This window comes from Rhinopithecus bieti, unplaced genomic scaffold, assembly GCF_001698545.2.
Source record: "Rhinopithecus bieti isolate Rb0 unplaced genomic scaffold, ASM169854v2 scaffold_1467, whole genome shotgun sequence".
NCBI lineage: Eukaryota > Metazoa > Chordata > Mammalia > Primates > Cercopithecidae > Rhinopithecus > Rhinopithecus bieti.
Genome location: NW_016803692.1, coordinates 490,179 through 515,163, shown reverse-complemented (window position 1 = coordinate 515,163; position 24,985 = coordinate 490,179). Strand labels below are relative to the sequence as shown.

Below are 24,985 nucleotides of genomic sequence, written 5' to 3'. Positions count from 1 at the left end.
GCTCCGGGTTCAAGCAATTCTCCGCTCAGCCTCCAAGTCGGCTGGGATTAGGCAGGTGCATGCAGCGACATGTCCACTAATTTTTGTATTTTTTTAGTAGAGATCGGGGTTGCACGCATGTTGGTCAGGGAGGTCTTGAACTCTGACGCTTGTGATCTGCGCGCCTTGGCCCCAAAGTGGCTGAGATTACAGGTGTGAGCCACTGTGTCCGAACCCCTACACCTACCCCCCCCTTTTTTTGAGCACACGCTTCTTGCTCTGTCACCTGCAGGCTGGAGTAACAGTGGCACAATCGCCAGCTCTGCAATCTCCCATCCGCAGGTTCAAAGCAGTTCTTGTGCTTCAGCTCACAAGTAGCCTGGGAATTACAGGCATATGCTGTAAGTAGTTACTTTTTATTGCTTAGTGAGCAATGCTGTTTATGTGATATGCCAGGCAATATGTTTATCTCTTATCCTTTCCCTATGTACGGCATTAGAACATTGGGTTATTCAGCTTTTGGGTTAATAGCAAATGAATGTTATCTGAGCATTTTTGTATAGTTGTTTTGCTTTCTTTAGGTAAATATCCAAGAATGTAAACTGGGCTAGGTCTGTTAAGTGTTACTGTTTAGATATAGTTATATGTATTAAAATGTATGGTTAGAATTCTATAAGAAAAGGCCAAAACTGCTTTTCAGGTGGCTGTACCTATCTTACATTCCATAGGGCAAAAGGGTGTAAGAGAGATCCAGTTGGTGCTGTGGCATTTTGCACAAGAATCTTTGTATTGTCATTAGTGTTTTTTTTTTATTTTAGGGGCCAGCTTTAATAGGTGTTTATTAGACATCTGTTATGCGTGTTTTAACTTGCAGTTCCTAAGAGCTAAATGATGTGGCAATCTTTTTATGTGGCTTGTTTGCTGTTGTTATATCCTCTTTGGTGAAGTAATCTGTTTCAAGCCTGTTTTCTAAATTGGTTGTTTTATTGCTGTTTTTTTGTTTTTTGTTTGTTTGTTTGAATCGGAGTCTGCGCTCTTGCTCGGCCCAGGCGGAGTGCAGTGCGCGGATCTCAGCTCTGCAAGCTCCGGCCTCCCGGTTTAGACGGCATTCGCTCGCTCCTGCTCGCCTGCTCAGCTCCGAGTAGCTGGGAACTACAGGCGCCCGCACCGCGTTCGCCGGCTAGTTTGTTTGTTTTTTTTTTTTTTTTTTTTTTTTTTTTTTTTTTTTTGTTTTTGAGGCGGAGTCCTCGCTCTGTCGCCCCGACTGGCGAGCAGAGGCCCGATCTCAGCTCAATGCCAGCTCAGGCGCCCGGGTTTGGGCCATTCTCCCGCCTCAGCCTCCCGAGTAGCTGGGACTACAGGCGCCCGCCACCTCGCCCGGCTAGTTTTTGTATTTTTAGTAGAGACGGGGTTTCACAGCGTTAGCCAGGATGGTCTTGATCTCCTGACCTAGTGATCCGCCCGTCTCGGCCTCCCAAAGTGCTGGGATTACAGGCTTGAGCCACCGCGCCCGGCTTTATTACTGTTAAGTATAGTTATTTATATGGTCCAGATACGAATCTTCTCTTACATATGTGATTTGCAAATATTTTCTTCGATTATGGTGTGCACTTATCAGCACCTTTTGAAGAGCAAAAGTTTTACATTTTGATAAGTCCAATTGATCTTTTTTGTTTGTTTGCTTATTTTATGGATCATGCTTTTGGTGTCCTAAGAACTCTTTGCTTAACCCCAGGTTATGAAGATTTTCTCCTACATTTTTTTCTAAAAGATAAAGGGGAAAACACAGATTTTCTCATGGTTTTTACATTTAGATCTATGATTCATTTGAGCATATCAATTCTATATATATTCTGTTAGGTTTTTATCTATGTTTTAATTTTTTAGACAGATTGTAACTGGTATTGTGTTTTTAACTTTGTTGTCTACATGATCATTGTTAGTATATAGAAGAATGATTATTTTTGTGTATAACTCTTGTATTCTGTGGTTTTGCGAACTCACTTATTGTAGATGTTTTCTAGTACATTCCTTGGGGTTTTCTATGTACATGACCCTATTATCTGCTAATGGGGGAATTTTATTTCTTCCTTCTCAGTTTATATGCTTTTTATTAACTTACTGTAGTAGATAGAATGTCTAATGTTGCATTGAATAAGAGTGCTGAGAGCAGACATCCTTGTCCTAATGCCAATCTTGGGGAAAAGCATTTAGTTTTTCACCATTACATATGATGTTAGCTGTAAGTTTTTTTGTAGATGCTCTTTGTCAAGTTGAAGTTCTATTTCTAGTTTGCTTAGAGTTTTTGCCATGTATAGCTCTGGAAATTTGTTACATAATTTTTCTGCATAAGTTGGCATGATCATGTGATTTTTTAAATATTTATTCTCCTGATATATGGTGGATTATATTGGTGGATTTTTGCATATTGAACCAGTCCTATATCCTTGGAGTAAACCCTACTGTGTTGTACTGTATAATTCTTTTTCTTCAGTACTCAATTCAATTTGAGTATATTTTGTTGAGGATTATTACATCTAAATTCATGGGAGAAATTAGTTTTTGTGTTTATTTCTTCTGTCAGGGTAACACCAACCTCATAAGAGCAATTGGAAGTATTCCCTCTGATTTTCTGGAAAATATTGTATAATACAGGACTATGCAAATTATTTCATATTGGGTGAGTTTTGGTGGTTTTTTTTGAAGAATTGGTTCATTTCATCTAAGTTATTGATTCATACTCTGTATGCTTATGTTTCTTTACATTTCTTTAGGTTTTATGATGCAGGCTGTGATCTATCATAGTGAGCATTTTGTGGGTGCTTGCAAAGAATATGTATTACTGTTTTGTTTGGTGAAACATTTCTATAAATGTTACCTAAATTCCCTTTTTGATGGTAGTGTTTAGTTCTTTTGTACTCTTCCTGGTTTTCTATTACAACTTCTGTCTTTCTGAGACAGGGATGTTGAAGTCCCCAACTATAATTGTCTATTTTTCAATTTCTCCTTATAGTTCTATCAGTTTTTGCTTGCTGTGTTTTGAAGCTGTGTTGTTTCCAGAAGTAGTATTGTTATGTCATCTTGGTGGATAGACTTTTTTATCATTTTTAATGACGATTTTTGTTTTTTTCATTTTGTTTGCTTTGAAGTCTGCTTTTTCCTGGTAGTAATAGGGATACTTTTTTTAAAAAATTAATGTTTATATGGTGTATTCTTCCCCATCCTTTTTAGCCTACCTATGTCATGATATTTTGAAACGATGTTCCTTTAGGTAACATATGTTTTGTTTGTTTGTTTGTTTGTTTTAGTGATGGTGTCTCACTATATTGCCCAGTCTGGTCTTGAACTCCTGAGCTCAAGCAGTCCTTTCACCTTGGCCTCCCAAAATGCTGGGATTACAGGCAGGAGCCACTGCACCTGGCCCAAGGCCATGTTTTTTTAATCTACTGTACCAATCTGTGTTTTAAATTTTTGTGTGTAGACCATTTGTATTTAAAGTGATTATTGGTATGTGAGGGCTTAAGTTTGCTATTTTATTGTTTGTTTTCTGTTCATTCCCATTTCCCTTTTCTTGGCTACATATGTATTTTTTTAGTTTTCCATTTTGATTTCTTATAGTACTTCTCTGTATAGCACTCTTTTTTTTATTTGTTTTGTGGTTCCTTTGGGTATTATAATATGCATGTGTAATTTATCAGATTATTAGTATTGACATTCTCCACATAGGTCAAGTGTAGAAATCTTCCAGTTTACTCTACACTTTTTTCTTCCAACTTGAAAATACTAACCTGGACCACTGACTGGTACCAGATGGGAAGTCCAGATCCCCACTCAATACCCTCTAACATAGCAAGGTAGGAAGCATCTGAGATGCCTGGCTGGGGTAGGGTTGGTATTGTCAAAAAGATTTCTGTCCTACTGGGCTGCCCTGTTTTGCAGTTATTTGGCTAAAGAAAGCAGGTTTTTCTTGGGACTTTTTTTTTTTTTTTTTTATTCTTTGGTTTTAGGTTACAGACTTCTGGCACAATCCGGAGAAGTCTGTTAAAGGAAAACCCAGAGAATTCGTATCTTGTCTTCCTCAAGACCTGAAGTTCCTAACTGGTCTGTTTTTTCCTTTCTACCTTCTCTGCTGTATTAAGTCCAGGGTGTTTAGTTGAATTTACCTGAGCTGGAGTGAAGAGATACAAGCCTATTCAATCTTGTCAAGAACCAGAAATTTGACAGTTCTAATTTTTGTTTTGGTTCTTCAAGCAGGCACATGTTTGTTTGTCTCCTTTTGGATAACTCAGTCATCTCTCAGGTCTCAATAACTACTACTTTCCAGGAGAAGGAAAATAAATTCTACTTTTCTTGATATTTTAACCTAAATTACAATCAGGCTTTTCATTCTTTGCAATTATCAAAATTTTTAATTGTGGTTTGCTTATCTAATGTCTGTCTTCTCACTAGACATACACTCCTGAGTGTAAGGGTTATTTTGTTTTTGTTTTTTAATGGACTTTATTCTTGAACAGGTTTAGATTTACAGAAAAATAGATAACCATGTAACTACTGTACTTTAGTTGATAAAGTTGTTTCCCATGGGGGCATGGGTTAACAATTCTGATCCTTCTATGCGTTTTACTGGAACTGAATGATTTAGTAAATGGATGGTAGATGGTAGGAGCCAGGTTTCTCACTGTTGGAATTGGGATTTACAGATAAGCAAAAGGAGGAGGCTAGAACGATCTGTGTTCTGATAGATTCAACTTGGAGACATCATTATGAACTCATATTTAGCTTAATATAGATCATGTCTTCCCCCCCAAGTCTGTATCCAATGTCCAGTGATAATGTTATTAACATCCCATCTTTTTTTTTTTTTTAGACAGAGTTTCACTCTTGTGCCCGGGCTGGAGTGCAGTGACACGATCTTGGCTCACCACAACCTCCGCCTCCTGGGTTCAAGCGATTCTCCTGCCTTAGCCTACCGAGTAGCTGGGATTACAGGCATATGCCACCATGCCCAGCTAATTTTGTATTTTTAGTAGAGATGGGGTTTCTCCATGTTGGCCAGGCTGGTCTTGAACTCCTGACCTCAGGTGATCCATCTGCCTCGTCCTCCCAAAGTGTTGGGATTACAGGCATGAGCCACTGCTCCCGGCCAACATCCCCATCTTTTAAATTCAGTTGTTGCAGTTGTTATCCGGTAGAAGTCCGCAGAAAGTAATTGATAATAATTGTATTTGAAAAGACTGCTTAGAACTATCATCATTTATTGCCTGGATTAGTACAATAGCCTCTTTATTATGTGTCTCTTGCAGCATAGCAAACTCATCTCAAGAGTCTTTGGGTATAGTAGGTGTTTCTTTTCCTAATCTCAACTGGACTCACTTATGCAGCTGTATTCAGCTGGTGGCTAAGCTGGACTGGAATACCTACTGTGGCTTCACTCACATGTCTGGTGCTTCAGCTGAAAAGGCTAAAACAGCTGGAAAGCTTTTGTTCTCATACACATAGTCTCTTTCCATATGGTTTCTCTCATCTTCCATGTTGTCTCTCTTTCAAGCAGAATAGTTTGGACTTCTTTACATAGCAGTTGGTTTTTAAGAGGAAAAACAAGCTATGAGCTCTCTTGAAGCCTGTACTTGGAACTCCTATACATCAGTAGAATGTCACTTCAGTGAGAGTCCCTCAGAAAACTACCCCAGAGTCAGTGTGGAAGGGTGTGAATGCAGAGAGGCAGGATTCACTTGAGGCCATTTTATAACAATCTACCATAGCTTCACAACTGTTTCCCTGCCTTCCTTGAATCTATTATTTCCTAACACAGGTCGGACTATATCATTTCTTTGCTGAAACCCTGCCTTGAGTTTCCATTTCATTCAAAATAAAAACCAAAGTCTTTATATTGGCCCACAGGGCCCTATATGATCTTGCCTTAATCAAATAGGGATTTATTTTCCATCTGAAACACGAAGTATAAGGGTAGCCAGTCTAGGGCTTGTGTAGCAGTGCCCAGTAAGGCCATCAGGGACCCAGACTCTCTCTCTTTCTGCTCTGCTATCCTTAGTGTATTGGGTTTTGTCCTTTTTGTTCCTCATTGTTACAAGATGACTGCTGTACTTTCAGGTCTTGGGTCTGCATTCCAGGCAAAAAGAAAAGGAGTAGTAAAAGCTTGTATCAAAATCCTCGGCTTAGTTTTCTTTGATGAAATGTGGTAATATGGTTACTTCTAGCTGCAGGAGAGCCTGGTGAAGTGAGAATTTTAGCTGTACACATTGTTGCATCTAACAAAATGGGAGGTTTTCTTTTTCGTTGTTGTTTTTTAAGTGAGGATAATAGGAGGATGGTATTACATAGGCACCCAGCGCTACCTGCTTCAGTACCAACTACGTGCCAGAAACTGTACTGTTGCTATGAAAGCATATTTTTTCAGTGGACATGGACATTATGAGACTTAAAAATAATATGGTCAGGCAGTTATAATAATTCCATTTCACAGATGAGGAAATCGAAGCTTTAGCATGATTGCAGTATCAGAATTTATACATGGTCATTCTGATGCCAAATGCTTCATTTTTTCCATAACACAACATTCTAACTGAGCCTCCTGTTCAAAACAAAGAAACAAAAAACACAATATGGCCTACATTTGTGGGAAGCCTTTGCTGCTCTTTTAAATTATATTTGGTTTTCATGTCTGTCTTCTTTAATAAATTGAATACCAGAAAGAAAGAAGGATCAGGTCATTTTTATCTTTATATTTCATTGCCTAGAACTCAATGCATGTTTTGAATAAATAAATAAAGTTGTTTTTTTTTTTTTAAACCCTGTATGATAGGAAAACCAAAAGATAGATGAGCGAACAGGTATAGATAGACAGGATAATATGCTTGAATTGCATAGCCCGTGTACTGGGCTTGTGTTTGAATTGGTTTCTTTCTTTCTAGTTGAGAGCACTCTCCTTTTGAGGCACAGAATGTTGGATTAGGGTGAAATTAGAGAAGAAGAAATGTGTTCTGCCAATATCCCTGACTTAAGGCCGGTAATATCTATTAATTAATGCAAATCAGTCTGGTCAAGATGTAGTTCAAATATAGATAAGTGCGTGTTTCAGGGGGCCCCTCTAAGAAGGTGGTATGGAGTAAATAAGAAAGCAATTTCCCAGGAGTCAGAAGACTAGTAAGCTGAACCCAGCCAGGTCTCTGACAGTTCGTTGCTTAGCTCTTTTAAGCATGCTTTCCCCAAAACTAAAATCAAGAAGGTTAGACTAAATGGTTTTTGAAATTCCTTCTAGCTAACATAGTATATGAATCATTGTATCCAGTGAGTTTTTATGGGTACTCTGACATTTCTTGGCATCTGTCAGGTCAGACTGTTTTATATTTCTGAAATGTAGAGAGAGTAACAGCTTTTTCACTTCTCTGGGAACTGGACCAGTGAGGAGTAAACATCCTCTCCTGTCTCTCCCTAAATGAAGTACTTGGTCACGAGTGATAGTCCATTTTCATTTTGTTCTTTGAATCTGGTCTTACTCTTATTTCAGTGTTTTTCTTAACTTTACTTTGCGTTTGTTGAAGTATATTAAATTGAAAATGTCTGTTTATGTTTGGGTCTCAAAATAAGAATTTCATTATTTTATAAAGTAAAAGTTGTATTTACCAAATACATATTATCACATTTGTGTATTTGAAATACTTGACTGGCACATGAGGTAATTTAAGTACAATGGACTGTGTAGTCTGTAGTTTGGTCCCTTATAGTAGAAAATTGTGTTGAATGAAAGTGGCAAGGTTAAGTAGCAGATATAATGTAGTATAAGATATGATTATAAGCTTTTACATTTTCCAAAATTGAAATAAAGTTAATATTACTTTTGGTTCTTTTGGTCTCTTTTAAATAATGTCTTTTTCCTTATTAGACAAGATAAAAAAAAAAAGTGGAGAAAATTTTATTGTCAAAAAAATAGAGAAAACATGGAAAACTTTGAAAATAAAATGGAAATCCCTCCTAATTTATCTTTCCCTCTACTTTTAAAGTTCTTATTTTTAACATAACTTGAAATAAAATTATGTTTACACAGCAATATATCAGCTGCATATACTACTGTTAACTAATCAAGGGCATAAATAAGGGAAACCTTTCTTTATTCCCTAGCTGACTTGAAATTCTTTTGTTATGACACTTAAGTAGCATCCTGAACTTGCTCTTTTCTAAAGTTGGTTTAAAGCCCTGATATTTGTAAGCTTTGTAAGGAAGTCTGTCTGTGCCCAATACAGTGCATTGCACATATTATTGATTAATTTTAAAATTATCGAATTGACCATTCTATATAACAAAAATTTCTAATTATTATCTTAGGTTAGATTTCTAGAATTAGAGTGCTAGATCAAAGAGAAACACTATTTTTACATTTCTTGTTTTATATTCCCAACTTTTTAAATGAAGTCTGGTAAGTGGATGAAGAAAATATAGTATATATACACAATGGATTATTATTCAGTCATAAATAATGTAATCTTGTCATTTCAGATGATATGAATGTACCTAGAAGACACTAAGCCAGGCACAGAAAGACATATACCACATGATCTCACTCATAGGTGGAATCTAAACGGTTGTTCTCACAGAGGTAGAGAGTAGAATGGTAGTTATGAGAGGACGAGAGGGGAGCGGGGATAAAGGGGTAGGGAAAGATGGGCTAATGGGTATGAAAAAGTTGGGAATATGTAACAAGAAACATAAAAATAGTTTTTCTCTTTGATAGACATTTAGGTTGATTCCATATCTTGGCTATTGTGAATAATGCTGTAATAAACATAGGAGTGCAGATATCTAAAACATACTGATGTCATTTTCTTTGGATATATATACCCAGTAGTGGGATTACCGGATCATATGGTAGTTCTGTTTAAAATATTTTGAGCATCCTTCCATGCTGTTTTCCATAATGGCTGTACATGCCCACCAGCAGTGTATAAGGGTTCCCTTTTATCCATACCCTCATCAACACCTGCTATCTTTTGATTTTTTTGAGAGTACCTATTCTAACTAGAGTGAGGTGATATCGTTTTGACTTGTATTTTTTGATGATTAGTGATGTTGAACATTTTTTCATATACCTGTGGGCTGTTTGTATGTTCTTTTTTGGAGAAATGTCTAGCAGGCCTTTTGCCCATTTTTTGATCAGGTTATTTGTTTGTTACTGAGTGCTTGAGGTCTTTATATTTGGGTATTAACCCTTTATCAGTTGTGTAGTTTGTAAATGTATTCTTCCAATCTGTGACTGGCATCCTTGCTCTGTTGATTGTCACCTTAATTATGCAGAAGATTTTTAGTTCGATACAATTCCATTTGTCTGTACAGGTTAAGTAAGTATCCTGTATCTGAAATGCTTACAACCAGAGGATTTTGGATTTTGGATTTTTTCTCAGGTTCTGGAATATTTGCATTATAATTACTGGTTGAGCATTCCAAATTGAAATATTGAAAATTCAAAATGTTCCAATAAGCATTTAGTTTGAGTATCATGTTGGCAATCAAAAGGTTTCATGACTCACGCCTATAATCCTAACAATTTGCGGAGGTTAAGGCAGGAGGATCACTTGATGCCATCAGTTCAAGGCCAGCCTGGGCAACGTAGCAAGACCCTGTCTTTACAAAAAATAAAAATTAGCTAGGCATAGTGGAGCACACCTGTAGTCTTAGCTACTTGGAGGCTAAGGTGGGAGGATCACTTGAGTCCAATATTTCAAGGTTGCTAATGAGCAATGGTTGTACCACTGCACTCCAGCCTGGGTAACAGAGTGAGACCATATCTTTAAAAAAAAAAAAAAAGATTTTGGAGCATTTTAGAGTTTTGGATTTAGAATGCTCAAACTGTTTTGCTTTTGTTGCCCGTGCATTTCAGGTTTTGTGCAAAATATACTTGCCTAGACCAGTGACATGGAGCTTTCCTCTATATTTCCCCCATGTTTTCTTCTTGTGATTTTGTAGTTCGGGGTCTTAACATTTAAGTCTTTAATCCATTTTGAGTTGAGTTTTGCCTGTGGTGAGAGGTAAGAATCTAATTTCATTCTTCTGATGTGGATATCCAGTTTTCCCAATACCACTTACTGCACTTTCCCCATTGAGTGTACTTGGCACCTTTGTCAAGAATGAATAAACTGTAGATGTATGGATTTATTTCTGGGCTGTCTTCTGTTCCATTGATCTCTGTGTCTTTTTTATACCAGTACCTTGCTGTTTTGATTACTATAGCTATGTAGTGTGTTTTGAAGTCAAGGAGTATGATGCCTCCAGCTTTGTTCTTTTTGCTCTGCATTGCTTTAGCTGTTTATGGTCTCTAGCTGTCTTTCTTTATGGTTAGGTGATTTTCTCTAGTAATGTGTTTTGATGGTTTGCCTGTTATTTTTGGTGTATTTCTTATAGGTTTTTACTTTGCAGTTATCATGAAGCTCATGAAAAAAAAATCTTGCCGGGCGCGGTGGCTCAAGCCTGTAATCCCAGCACTTTGGGAGGCCGAGACGGGCGGATCACTAGGTCAGGAGATCAAGACCATCCTGGCTAACATGGTGAAACCCCGTCTCTACTAAAATACAAAAAACTAGCCGGGCGACCTGGCGGGTGCCTGTAGTCCCAGCTACTCGGGAGGCTGAGGCAGGAGAATGGCGTGAACCCGGGAGGCGGAGCTTGCAGTGAGCTGAGATCCGGCCACTGCACTCCAGCCCGGGCGACAGAGCAAGACTCCGTCTCAAAAAAAAAAAAAAAAAAGAAAAAAATCTTAAAATGAGACATTTTAAACTGATAGCAACCCAACTTTGATTATAAAGATAGGAAAAGAAATAAAAAACAAGCTCTACATTTTAACTCCATTTTCTCCCACATTTGTAATTTTTGATGTCCCATTTTACATCTTAAATTGCCCATCTCTTGGCAAATTAAAATAGTTACTATTTTAATAGTTTTGTTTTCAGCCTTCATAATTAAAGATGTAAGTGGTTTATGTACCACATTTATAGTATTACAGTATTCTGTCTTCCAGTATACTTACTAGTGAGTTTTATACCTTTAAGATGTTTTCTTGTTACACGTCAGAGTCCCTTTCTTCATTTGAATAACTGTTTTTAGCATTTTTTGTTTGCTTGTATGTTTGAGACAGGGTCTCATTCTGTCCTTCAGGCTAGAGGGCAGTGTGCGATCATGGCTCACTGCAGTCTTGATCTCCTGGACTTGAATGATCCTCCATCCCAGCCTCCCAAGTATCTGGAACTACAGCCACATGCCACCACAGCCAGCTGATTTTTTAATTTTCATTTTTAGTAGAGTCAAAGTCTTGATATGCCACCCAAGGCCTTGAGCTCCTGAGCTCAAGCAGTCCTTCCACCTTGGCCACTCAAAGTGCTGAGATTACAGGTGTGAACCATTGTTCCTGGCCTTTTTTTTTTTTTTTTTTTTTTTTTTGACATTTCTTGTAAGACATATCTGATGATGATAAATTCTCTTAGCTTTCATTTGTCTGGCAAAGTCTTTATCTCTGCTTTATTTCTAAAGGATAGCTGTCCTGGGTACAGTATTCTTGGTTGACATCCCACCCCACCCCTCACCCCAACCTTTCCTTTTCTTTAGCAATTTGAATATATCATCTTACTCATCCTGACTTACAAGGTTTCTACTGAGAAATCTATTGCTAGACAGATTGGAACTTCCGTATATGTTACTTGCCTCTTTTGTTGCTTTCAAAATCTTTTTGTCTTTGATCTTTGAGAATTTGATTATAGTATTTCTTGGGGTAGCCTTATTTGGGTTGTGTCTCGTTGGTAACTTTTGACCTTTCTATACCTGGATATTTGTATCTTTCTCCAGTTTTGGGAAGTTTTGTGTTAGTATCTCTTTGAATAAGCTTTCTACCCCTTTGTCATTCTCAATTCCCTCTTGAAGCCCAGTAACCCAAATATTTGCTCTTTTGATGCTGTCGCATGGTTCTGTAAACTTTCTTCATTCCCTTTTACCCTTTTTAAAATTGTTTCTCCTCCAGCTATGTGTTTTCAAACAGCTTGTCTTCAAGCTCAGATTTTTCTATTTGATAGATTCTGCTGTTGATATTCTCTATTGCATTCTTCATTTTGTTCATTGTATTTTTCAGCTCCAGGATTTCAGTTTGTTTAATCTCTCAAGTTTCTCTGATAAATCACTGAATTCTTCCCCTGTGCTTTATTGAAGTTCATTGAGTTTCCTTGAAACAGCTATTTTGAATTCTCTGAGACATCACACATCTCCATCACTTGAGGGTTGTTTCCTGGTGCCTTATTTTGTTTGTTTCATGAAATGGTGGTTCCTAAATACTTTCTTAAAATTTTTCTTTGAGACAGAGTCTCACTCACTTTGTTGCCTAGGGTCGAGTGCAGTGGAGCAATCTTGGCTCACTGCAGCCTCTGCTTCCCAGGTTCAAGCGGTTCTCCAACCTCAGCCTCCTGAGTAGCTGAGATTACAGGCATGTACTACCACTGCTGGCTAATTTTTATATTTTTAGTAGAGATAGGGTTTTACCATGTTGGACAGACTGGTCTTAAACTCCTGACCTCAGGTGATCCACCCACCTCAGCCTCCCAGTTGTTGGCGTGAGCCACTGTGCCCAATCCCTGAGTATTCTTCATGCCTTTGGCCTGCCACAACATCTGAACATTGAGGGATTAGCTGTTTATTCCCTGTTCACAGTCTGGTGGTGGTTTGTTCCTGTTATTCCAGAAATTCTAAGCAGGGCAATTATTGTGTTCTCCGAGCTCTTGGCCACTATCACTGTTTCAGCACTAGATGGCACCGTAAGCCCAGGTTTGCAGTGAATTCACAGTTGGTTTGTGTTCTGGCCCAGATCAACTAGAGGAGAGACTGGAAGGTAGTTTGTCTCTCTGGGTGTGTGAGTTTCCATCTGGGGCCAGGACACGTTAGGCACTGTGTCACTCTGCTCAGTGCTTGGGCCTCACCATGGCATGCTCCAAAACAACATTGTGTATCTGTTCCCTTCTCCTCCTTTCAAGCATCAGTGTCTCCACACTGTGCTGCCTGGGGTTGAGGGAAGAGGTGGAGCAGGCAGTATTGTGGCCAGATGGCCACTGTAATGCTAGGTCACACCCAAAAACCACAGCTGCCAAGACAAGCACAGCACAGGGGTATGCTCAAGACCCATGCAACTATGGCCTGCCTGCTGCTGTGGTTTATTTGTGGCTCAAGGCCACCGCAGACATAGTGATGTAGCCCAGTGTCCATTCCACTGAGACCATGTCTCTCTGCCTGACACTGAAGTGAGTTCAGAGGCACGGTCTTTGGTTGCCAGCTTGGGGTCAGTGGGACATCAGATTTTGCCCAGTGTGGAGTTTTACCATGGCAGGCTTGTCACCAAGTCAAGATCAAAGTCCTGCTTTTATATCCCTCTTTTTCCCCCAGTAGATGGAGTCAGTCTCCAAGCTGTGCTGCCTAGGGTTGGAAGAAGGATAATGGGGTCCCAATCCTGCCACCAGGACTACTACATCCCCGGGGCACCAACCAGGCCCATACCACTATAGCCTTCCTGCTGCTGAAGTTCACTCATGGCCTGAGGCTACTGTAGATGCCAGGACACAAGTCTGTCACACTAAGGCCACAGGTTTCCACATAGTGGCAGGATGGGTCCTTGTCTGAGTACCTTGGTCTGCGGTTAAGGGCCATGGGGTTCTGCCTGGTGTTGGGTTTTACCACGGTAGGCCCGGTACTGAGCTACAAGTCAAAAGTCCTGCAGTCACTTCCTCTCCTTACCACAAGTGGGCTGTGTCTCTCTCTCTGTGTGCTGTGCTTATAGTTGGGGGAGAGGTGATTCAGGCATTGCACCTCTGTCTTTCCTCCCCTCTTCAGTTGATCTTTTCTTAGTAATGCTAAAGCCAGATACAGTCATCTCTGGTCTGGTTCCTTGGTTCTTGTGAAGTTACTTTAATGCATAGATCACGTTCAAATTGATGTTTCTGTGGGGAGTCAGTCACTTGAGAGTCTTATTCTGCCATCTTGACTCTGCCTCTTCTCCAAATTCTATTTATCAGATAGAGTAAAGCATGAGTTCCTCAGCAGTGACAGGTTTTCCTTAATTCTAAAGGGAGACTATTAACTAACATAATGGACAAGTCATTAAAAAACAAACAAAAAATAATCTGGCAAGCATAAGCCCTGCCCTCAAATTGCTCATAGTCTTTGAAGAGTGATCAGATAAAAAAGGGGGTAATTGTTTCAATAAGATACACAATATCAGAGCACACAAAGGAGGCATTCAACTAAATTCTAAAGAAAGGCATTGGAGGGGAAATTGTTTCCCAGGGAGAGTTGTTCTTGATCTTTGAAACAAAGTAAAAGTTAACAGGGCCAAGAAGAGACTTGAAAGAGATAAACTGAAGGAGAAAGGAGAGGTGGTGCATACCAAAGGTGCAGCATGCTTAGTGGCTGAGCCAAGAGAGATGATTTCTTGAAGTAAAGTTTTATAATTTGATACAATTGCAGTTTAAGGAACAAAGTGCAAAGAAATGGCAGTTGAAGTAGGCAGTAAAGGAAACTGTTAGGTATTTCTTCTGGCCTATGAGAAATAAGGAATAATTTCCTGAGATACTAAGAGTATCATGAACAAAGAAATTTTGCAGACCTCTGGCTTTGTAGGTAATATTAAAGAACAAATCTGTGAAAGCGGTTCATAAAGTGTTTTCTGATGATTGTGTAAGGATTGAAACAAAAATATTTGGAGGAATGGAACTGGCTTAACCTACTTTTTTATCTAAGCATTTTTTGCCTCAGTCCACTTTACCTGACAATAGGAACTAGACAATAGGAATTTGGGATTTTATTCTTTGACAATAGATATGTGCTAGTGTTTTTGACAACTAGCCAAGGGTAGACACTTAAACTTTGGAAGCCAAATGGATCGTAGGACTTATATTCCATTATAAATACTGAAAAATCTAGACAGTATTTTGGCTCAGGTAGAAGATCATTGTTTATCTGTAGAGTGATCAGAAATATAATTTCTAACAGGTGCCACATTAACCTATTTTTAGGATTCCCTTTTTTTTTTTTTTTTTTTTTGAGACGGAGGTCTCGCTCTGTCCACCCAGGCTGGAGTGCTGTGGCCGGATCTCAGCTCACTGCAAGCTCTGCCTCCCGGGTTCAGGCCATTCTCCTGTCTCAGCCTCCCCGAGTAGCTGGGACTACAGGCGCCGCCACGTCGCCCGGCTAGTTTTTTTGTAGTTTTTAGTAGAGACGGGGTTTCACCGTGTTAGCCAGGATGGTCTCGATCTCCTGACCTCGTGATCCGCCCGTCTCGGCCTCCCAAAGTGCTGGGATTACAGGCTTGAGCCACCGCGCCCGGCCTATTTTAGGAATTCTTAACCTAGGATCCATGGAACCTGGTAATTATATATAACAACATTAAATTTTCTTTGTACTGTTTTTTTTTGGAGTTTCAAAGGAATTCTTAGCTAGAAACAGGCGGGGCATGTGATTCATGCCTGTAAACCCAGCACTTTGGGAGGTCAAGGTGGGAGGATCACTTAGGCCAGGAGTTTGAGATCAGCCTGGACAACATGGCAAAATCCCATCTCTACCAAAAATTAAAAGAGAGAGAGAGAGAGAGAGAGAGAGAGATTTATAGAAATCAACTAATCAACTACTTCATATTTTGCATAATACACCTGCAGGCATAAGGTAAATTGATATGAAAACGAAGACTAGATCCCATATCACCCATTGGCTCACCTTTTCACTATTTTGCATGATACATAATTTTAGAAATTAAGAATGAATGTAGAAAGTATTCACATCAACTTATTTATATGGGTATAAGGAATTCTCAAAAAATTAAAGAATATCTTTGAATTAATGAAGTCTGTGATTCAAGGTACAAAAAGGCTGCAGTATTTCTTTTTCTTTTCTATGTCCTTCATAACTCAAGTCTGCTCCCCAGAGGTAACCATTATCTGTGGTTTCTTGTGTTTCAGAATTTAAACATTTTAAATCCAATGGTATTATAGTAATAGACTTTGAAACAGTAAATGATATAGAAATAGCTAGAACATAACTTTGGTTGTTGTAAATGTAGATTAGCTGTGCTTAACTAATTGGATTTTCATTTTAAAGTGACTGTGCTGTGTATTGTCTTAGCTTCCATCAATAGAACACAGTTTAGAGGTGTTCTCAAGTAGTGATGCTTTTGTAGTGAGTCAACCAAATTACCAATTGATGTACTTTGTCTTGAAATAGACAGTTGGCCGTTCATATCTGTGGATTCTTCATCTGCAGATTCAACCATTTGCAGATTAAAAGTATTAGGGAAAAATAACAAATTAACTAAAAATAATACAAATAATACAGCATAGCAACTATTTACTTACCACTTGTATTGTGTATTATAAATAATTAGAGAGTAAAGTATGGGGTGTGTATTTAGATTATATGCAAATACTAAACCATTTTATATAAGTGATTTGGGCATCTTTAGATTGTGGTATATAGTGGGATCCTGGAACCAGCCTTCCACACATACCAAATAACAACTGTATAAATGGAGCTCTGAATATAGTTTTTCCAAGCCCTAGTACATTTAATTTATTAACTAAAAAGTGGTCATAAGGGTATCTATTTTGCCAGTATTATTTTTAAGAAGTTTCTTACAGAAGATAAAATTACTCACGTATTGAATTTTTTTATTTGTATAAATTTAAGGGATACAAGTGCAGTTTTGTTACATGAATATATTGTGTAGTGATGAAGTCTGAGCTTTTAGTGTTTACCTATAGAATTTAATAATACTTTTTATTTATTAAGTGACTACAGTGGTCCAGTACTTGTATTTAGAACTTCATTTACAATATTTGTGAATTATCACAATATCTCTAAAAGGTGGCCACTATTATTATTTAGATTTTGTAGACTATTAAAACTGAGTATTTGAAAAGTTAAGTAACTTGCCCAAGGTTCACAGTGTAGGGGTTGGGATCTAACCTGGGTTCCTAAGATACCAAAATCCGCTATCTTTACACAGCCTTTGTGTGTAGATGTGTTGTGTTCACTTTATTTTAGTATAAATCTATTTGTCAAGTAATGCTATTTAGTGAGTGGCCAGTGAGTTCTTGAATTTATTATTTTGTGTGGTTATAATAAAAGTCAATAAGTAGTTGGTCTGTTGCTTATTAAGGAGATAAATATAGTTAAATGTAATGTAATCAAGAAAGACTCTCTTAGGCTGAAAACACTGCATATTTACTGAGCAGCCAACTCTCCTAAACTCCCACATTTGTATGTTTATTTTTTTCTGTAGGGGGATTCCCGAAGTCTTCCGTTTTCTGAGAATGTGAGTGCTGTTCAAAAATTAGACTTTTCAGATACAGTGGTGCAACAGAAATTGGATGATATCAAGGATCGAATTAAGAGAGAAATAAGGAAAGAACTGAAAATCAAAGAAGGAGCTGAAAATCTGAGGAAAGTCACAACAGATAAAAAAAGTTTGGCTTACGTAGACAACATTTTGAAAAAATCAAATAAAAAATTAGAAGAACTTCATCACAAGCTACAGGAATTAAATGCACATATTGTTGTATCAGATCCAGAAGATATTACAGGTATAGTAATGCTTTATTTGATGTTTATATGGTATATTTTAAAAAATGTATCTTTTAGAAAATAGTAAGTTTTGGTACATGAATAGTTTTAGCTTTTCTGAAAGTACACAGACTTTTCTCTTTTGGTTAAGGTCTTATTTATATTCTGTTCAGAAGGGCAGAAGTTGATAGGTATGGAAATTGAAATGTTTAGTTAGAATTTAATAACCCTAATGTATTCTCTCTTACTCTCTGTTGGTAGGACATTACTTAGAATGAGTCTCCAGTATTAATGTTTTGTATTGAGTCAATCACATGCTCTTACCTGATTTATCCTGTAATCAACAGCACAAGTTTGCCAGCTGACTTAAAGTTAAAACTGTGTTCTTTGAACAAGAGATGGTTTTATTCTTTGCAGATGTAATTAATCAGACCTATGGCCTTCATTCTTTGTGCTCTAAGCAACTGAATTAACAACTAAACTACTAGGCATGGTGTTCAAAAAAAAAACACTATATATGTTCACAAAGAAAAACAATAGAAAAAACTGTTACACATTACTTTTATTTTCTTTAAGTATAGAAAATAAAAGGGAAAATATAACCTATGATTTCAATGTAAAACATAATTTTAAACAATAGAATTAATATTTATGTTGGAATTTTTTTAATGGTACAGAAAGTAAAATTAAAAAACCACCTCTTTCTTTCTTAGACTGTCTCCTTAAAGGTAACATTACTTTTTGTTGTATATCCTTCCAGGTAAAAAAAATTCTATGTTTGTGCCAATATTCACCCATCAGTATGTATAGTCTTTCTTTAACTTTTTATACAAAAACTTATGTAAGATACATTTGGTCTTATCCTTGCAATAATAATTGCAAGGATATTTGCATTTGGTTCAAGGTCTCAAGACATTATCAATCTCTATAACTGTCAAATTTTTTGTTTGCAAAGAAAAAGAGTATGAGAGTGTATAGAGTAATATAGCTATAGCATGGTAGAAAATTTAGAAGAACCTGTGTGATTAGCTAATAAATAATAGATGTAAGTAATTTTGATTTTGATTAAGAAAATACATAAATTTGGCTAAGAACCTTAAATATTTACCATCTCAAAAGTTGCAGAAAACGCTACTGATATTTAGTGTTCTTGTTAAAACTTGGTTTTCGACATCACTTTCAACATCTGGGTTTTAGGGCTCTTGTTAGGAGGCTGTCTATGTAGAGATTTCAACCTTGTAAGAATAATTGAAACTTTAAAATTAAAGAAGTAATAGGAAACCCACCTTCTAATTTTAGATTGAAATAATCCCAAAGATGTAAATTAATTTTTTCAGAATCACCAATCTAGTTAAAAAGAACCCTTCAGCTCTTCATCTAGTATCCTTACACACTCAATAATTATGTTAATAAATGGAAATAATGTATTACGAAAATGCTGTTTTTAGTAATATATAAACTTAGAAATAGCCTGTTCCATGGAACTCTGCCAAACTCTACGTTGTTTTTTTTTTTGTTTTTTTGTTTTTTTTTGTTTTTTTTGCCTGTTACATCTTTAAGAGCAGTCTAAAATAAGAAACAGCACTGGAGCTTTAAACTCTGTTTATTTAGAGAAATTTTCCTCCTCACAGAATACTGATAACTACCTTGTGATTCACTGGAATATAGAAGAGTTTTATCAACACGAGGAGCCCATTTGGTTTCCCCATTCCTTTTGTAAAAGTTAACTTTACTGTGGCCGGGCACAGTGGCTCATGCCTGTAATCCTAGCACTTTGGGAAGCCAAGGCAGGCAGATCACTTGAGGCCAGGAGTTCAAGACTAGCCAGGCCAACATGGTGAAACCCTGTCTCTACTAAAAATACAAAAATTAGTTGACGTGGTGGCGTGTGCCTGTAGTTCCAGCTACTCAGGAGGCTGAGGCCTGAAAATTTCTTGAACCCAGGAAGCAGAGGTTGTGTTGAGCCAAGATCGTGCCACTGCACTCCAGCCTGGGCAACAGAGAGCAATTCTGTCTCAAAAAAAAAAAAAAAAGTTTATTGAAGTATAAATTACATATGACAAAATGCACATATTTTAAGTACATGATTTAATGATTTTTAATAAATGTGTGTGTGCACCCAGCTAACCATCTCTACAATCGATCCAGAATATTTTCATCACTTCAGTGGTTCTCATATATTCCTTCCCAGCTAAACCATGATCCCCAACCCTGGCCATAGGAACCCACTGATCCATCTTCTATCACTTTAGATTGAATTTGTCTTTCCTCGTGTTTTATATAAAGAAATTACCTCCTTTAAGTCCTATCAAATTCCTGATCACCCTTAAAAACCAATTTTTAGGTGTTACTATAAAACCTTCCATGACATTTTCTGCTCTGTCTTCTCTGTGCTACTTTATCCATTCATTGTGGCATTGTAACATATTTCTGTACATGTTTTTTTTTTTTTTTTTTTTTTTTTAATTGAGACGGAGTCTCGCTCTGTCGCCCAGGCTGGAGTGCAGTGGCCGGATCTCAGCTCACTGCAAGCTCCGCCTCCTGGGTTTACGCCATTCTCCTGCCTCAGCCTCCCGAGTAGCTGGGACTACAGGCGCCCGCCACCTCGCCCGGCTAGTTTTTTGTATTTTGGTAGAGACGGGGTTTCACCATATTAGCCGGGATGGTCTCGATCTCCTGACCTCGTGATCCGCCCGTCTCGGCCTCCCAAAGTGCTGGGATTACAGGCTTGAGCCACCGCGCCCGGCCTGTACATGTTTATATCACTTACTAAACTGTCTTCTCCTTGAGGGGAGGGACATGTGTTCACTCATCTATTTTAAAGACTTATTACAGAAACTGAAACATAGTAGGTGTTCACTTGTGAATATTATATCTCAAAATAGAAAAACACCCAGCAAATCCACATCTTATATTAGTCTTTAGAATTAGTATCAAAGCCTAATTATTATGACACTTGAAACATTAAATAACTTAGAAAACAAAGACTTAAGCCAGAAACTTATTATACTGACCATTTTTAATACTGACATTTCAGATAATTGGAGGGCAGATGATATATGAAATACAACTTTATACTGTGACTTCTTAATACTTCAGTTTGTTTAGACTTGATGAGTTCGTCAGATTTTTATTTTATTTAAAAAAATTCTGTTTGCAAATGGCACATTTACACAACTTGGTAATAAGTTATTTTTTCTTTTTCCCGCTTTACTAACTTAACAACATAAAAAGCAACAATCACAACATAGAGGATTAAAATTAATGTCATTAATTTTAGGCCAGTTTGCCATAAAATTTTAGATGTTTTACCTTGCACACTAAGGTAAACTTATTTTAGATTAGGTCTGGCAAGAAGATTCAAGGACATTGTGCTTTGCTTTCAGTTCTGAAAGGTATGAGTGGATTTATAACAGAAGTGTTTGACTAATTCCTGTTGTGGGTACATAAGCTTAGTAAGCAGAACAAATGACTGAAGGAAAGAGGGACAGAATTTAAATCTGCATTGTATAAATCATTACTAAGTGGTTAGACTTGTTCTAGTTTTTTCTTTTTTTTTTTTTTTTGTTTTTTTTTTTTTTTTTTTTTTTTTTTTTTTTTAGATGGAGTCTCCCTGTGTCACCAGGCTAGAGTGCAGTGGTGCAATCTCGGCTCACTGCAACCTCCGCCTCCCGCCTTCAAGTGATCCTGCTGCCTCAGCCTCCCAAGTAGCTGGTACTACAGGCTCCACGCCACCACCCCCAGCTAATTTTTGTATTTTTAGTAGAGGCAGGGTTTCATCATGTTGGCCAGGATAGTCTTGATCTCTTGACCTTGTGATTCGCCCACCTTGGCTTCCCAAAGTGCTGGGATTACAGGCGTGAGCCATCCTGCCTGGCCAGGGACTTGTTCTTAATTCACCTCTGTAATAATGATCTCTTTGAATCTTTAGTTTATTGTTTGTAAAATAAGGATTTTTATCAGGTGAACTTTTAAACTATAAAACTCTGAAATATTCCTTATTGTAATGTTAAGGTCTGATTGTTTGAGAAACTTATTTGTATAATAAATGTATTCATTCTTAATAGTAGTAGGTAATGAATTATTTATTTTCTCATCATGCCCATGATACTCTGAGCTTCTTGTTCATCTTCTATATACTTTAAAGATGATCATATGATTTTGCCCATAAGATTATCCCCATAGGAGCAGAAAATCATTTAAGAAAATTCAGCATTGTTTCATGATAAAAAATTCTGTGAACAAATTAGGTATAGAAGAAATGTTTCTCAACACAAGAAAGTCTATATATGACAAGCCCACAATTAACATTGTACTTAGTGGTGAAAAGCTGAAAGCTTTTCTTCTAAGATCAGAACAAGATCAGGATGCCCACTCTCAACACTTCTTTTCAGCATAGTCTCTAACCCCTAGCTAGAGCACTTAGGCAAGAAAAAGAAATAAAAGATATACAAATAGGAAAGGAAGAAGTGAAATTGTCTGTTTGCGAACAACACAATCTTACATATATGTATAAAATTCTAAAGACTCCACCATAAATCTGTTAGAACTAATAAAGGAATTCAGTCAAGTTACAGGATACAAAATCAGCATACAAAAGTCAGTATCATTTCTATATACTAACTATATAATATCAGAACAAAATTAAGAAAACAATCTCATTAATAGCATAAAACATATCTAGTAAATTTAACCAAGAATTGAAAGATCTCTGTATAGAAAACTATAAAACATTGATGAAAGAAATTGAAGATGGTACAAATAAATGGAAAAATCTCCTGTGTTCATGAATTGGAAGAATTAATATTGTTAAAATATCCAGACTACCCAATGTGATCTACAGATTCAAGGTAATTCGTATCAAAATCCCAACATCATTCTTCACAGGACTAGAAAAAAAAATCCTAAAATTTGTATGGAATCAGAAAAGACTCTGCACCGTCTTGAGCAAAAAGAACAAAACTAGAAGCATCACATTACCAAATTGCAAAATATTACAAAGCTATAGTAATCCAAACAACATGATAATGACATAAAAAATAGACTCATTAACCAATGGAATAGAAAAGAGAGCCCAGAAATAAACCCACACAATTCAAGTCAATTGATTTTTGACAAATCTGCCAAGAACACATGGTGGGGACTCGACAGTCTTCAATAAATGGTGTTGGGAAGACTGGATATCCACCTGCAGAAGAATGAAAATGGACCTTTATCTTACCCTTATACATAATACCTTTATATCTTATACCTTTAAACCTTATACCTTTATACCTTATACCTTTATCTTACCTGATACATTTATAAGACTTAAATGTCGGTCATTAAACTATAAAACTGCTAGAAGAAAATATAGAGGGTAAACTCTTTGACATTGATCAAGGCAGTGATTTCTTAAAAGCAGAGGCAACCAAAGCAAAAACAGATAAATGGGTTTGCATCAAACTGGATACTTCTGCACAGCAAAGGAAACAACAGAGTGAAGAGACAACCCAAAGAATAGGAGAAAATATTTATAAATTGTATATTGGATAAGGGGTCAATAAGGAACTCAGACTACTGAATTCAAGGAAAAGAAATAATCTTATTTTAAAAATGGGCAAAGGACCTGAGTAGACATTTATCAAAAGAAGTCATACAAATGGCCAACAGATAATATGAAAAAATGATCAGTATCTGTAGCCATCAGAGAAATGCAAATTAAAACCACCATGAGATACCCCCTCATACCTATTAGATTGGCTATTGTCAAAAAAATTGAAGATAAGTGTTGGCAAGGATATGGAGAAAAGGAAGCCTGGTGCATTGTTGCTGGTATTGTAAAATTAGTATGGCCACTTGGGAAGACAGTGTGGAGGTTTCTGAGAAAACTAAAAATAGGATTATTATGTAATCCAGCAATTCCTCTTCTGGGTATATATTTAAAGAAATTGAAATCAGCATGTCGAAGAGATGTCTGCCCTCCTATGTTCATTCCAGCATTATATAGCCAAGATATCCAAACAACTGAAGTGCCCATCAACAGATAAATGTATTTTTAAGACATGGTATATAAACACAGTGCAATACTATTCAGCCTTAAAGATGTAGGAAATTCTGCCATTTGCAACATGAATGAACTTAGAGGACCTTATGCTAAATGAAATAAACCAGACACAGAAAGACAAATAGCTGATGATCTCACTTATGTGTGAAATCTTAAAAAGACCAACTCATCGAAGTAGAAGAGAATGCTGATTACCAGAGGCTTGAGCTGGGGAGGGGGAGGATGGGTAAATGGGAAAGAGGAAGATGTTGGTCACAGGTTAAAAAGTTTTAGACAGGAGGAATAAGTTGTGGTGATCTATTACACAGCATGGTGTCTATAGTTAATAGCGATGTACTGTATACTTCAAAATAGCTAAAAGAAAGGTTATTAAATCTCACTGTGAATAAATAAATATTTGAGGTGATAGATTCCTTAGCCTAGTTTGATCATTCTACAATGTATAAATGTAATGAAACATCACATTGTACCCCATAAATACGTAATTTGTTGATTAGAAATAAAAATTGTTTAAAGGGGTATTGTTGTCATCATATGTGGAAATTACAGTGATGGTTAGCTGAGGCTAAATGTACCTTATGAAAAAAGATTACTCATCTCTGTAAAATGGAGTGGTAATCTAAGCCTTAGTTGGAACCTAACACTCTTTTGGGAAAGAGCCAGTTTCCTGAATCTTGGTTTCTTTAGGTATATAATCACTGAAGAAGACTATAAGAACATTTTTTTATGTTTTATTAAGTATATATAATAATGTGGGTAGCGTATAGTCTCTGTTTTCATCTCAGTTTTCTTGTGCCATTCTTATATTTTCAAACCCCACCAAGCTTAAATTGGTTTCTACTTATTTGGTTAATGTTTTCTTTAATATTTGAAATATTCAGAAGGGAAATACTAATTTAGTAATATAATATACCTAATATTATATTGGGATTTTGTGGGGTTAATCTTAGCAAATTCTTCTAAAATTCCTAAAATATATCTGTATTGAGGGAACTTTGTTCATGACTAAAGAATAGTTTATGGTCTTGGATGAATAGAAATGAAGATTTAATTTTCTTTTTATCTGTTGCCCTGCCCATTTCAATAGTGTGATCATTAGTAAGTTGCTCTTTTCAACTCCTGGATTTCTTTCCTCATCTTTAAAATCTTGAGATTAAATGTATAGATTCCCTAATACTTGAATTCTTTTTATGATGTATTTTCTAAAACAGTTAATATGTAGTAAAATTGTATATATATTTTTAGTATACCTCTCCATGAATTCTAAGATAAATTCATCTAACTGCCACCACATTCAGAAAAAGGAATACTTCCAATGCCCTATAAATCTCCCTCATGTTCTTTATTTTTTTTTTTTTTTTTTTTTTTTTT

At 36.8% G+C, this 24,985-nt stretch overlaps 1 protein-coding gene across 1 annotated transcript in view; it reads left to right on the top strand.

Moving 5' to 3' along the window:
• Positions 1–24,985, top strand: part of PKN2 (protein kinase N2) — a 171,834-nt gene that overhangs the window by 55,163 nt on the left and 91,686 nt on the right. Inside the window, 1 exon segment of the mRNA XM_017850747.1 lies at positions 17,288–17,593. Within this exon segment, the coding sequence (XP_017706236.1) occupies positions 17,288–17,593 (306 nt within the window).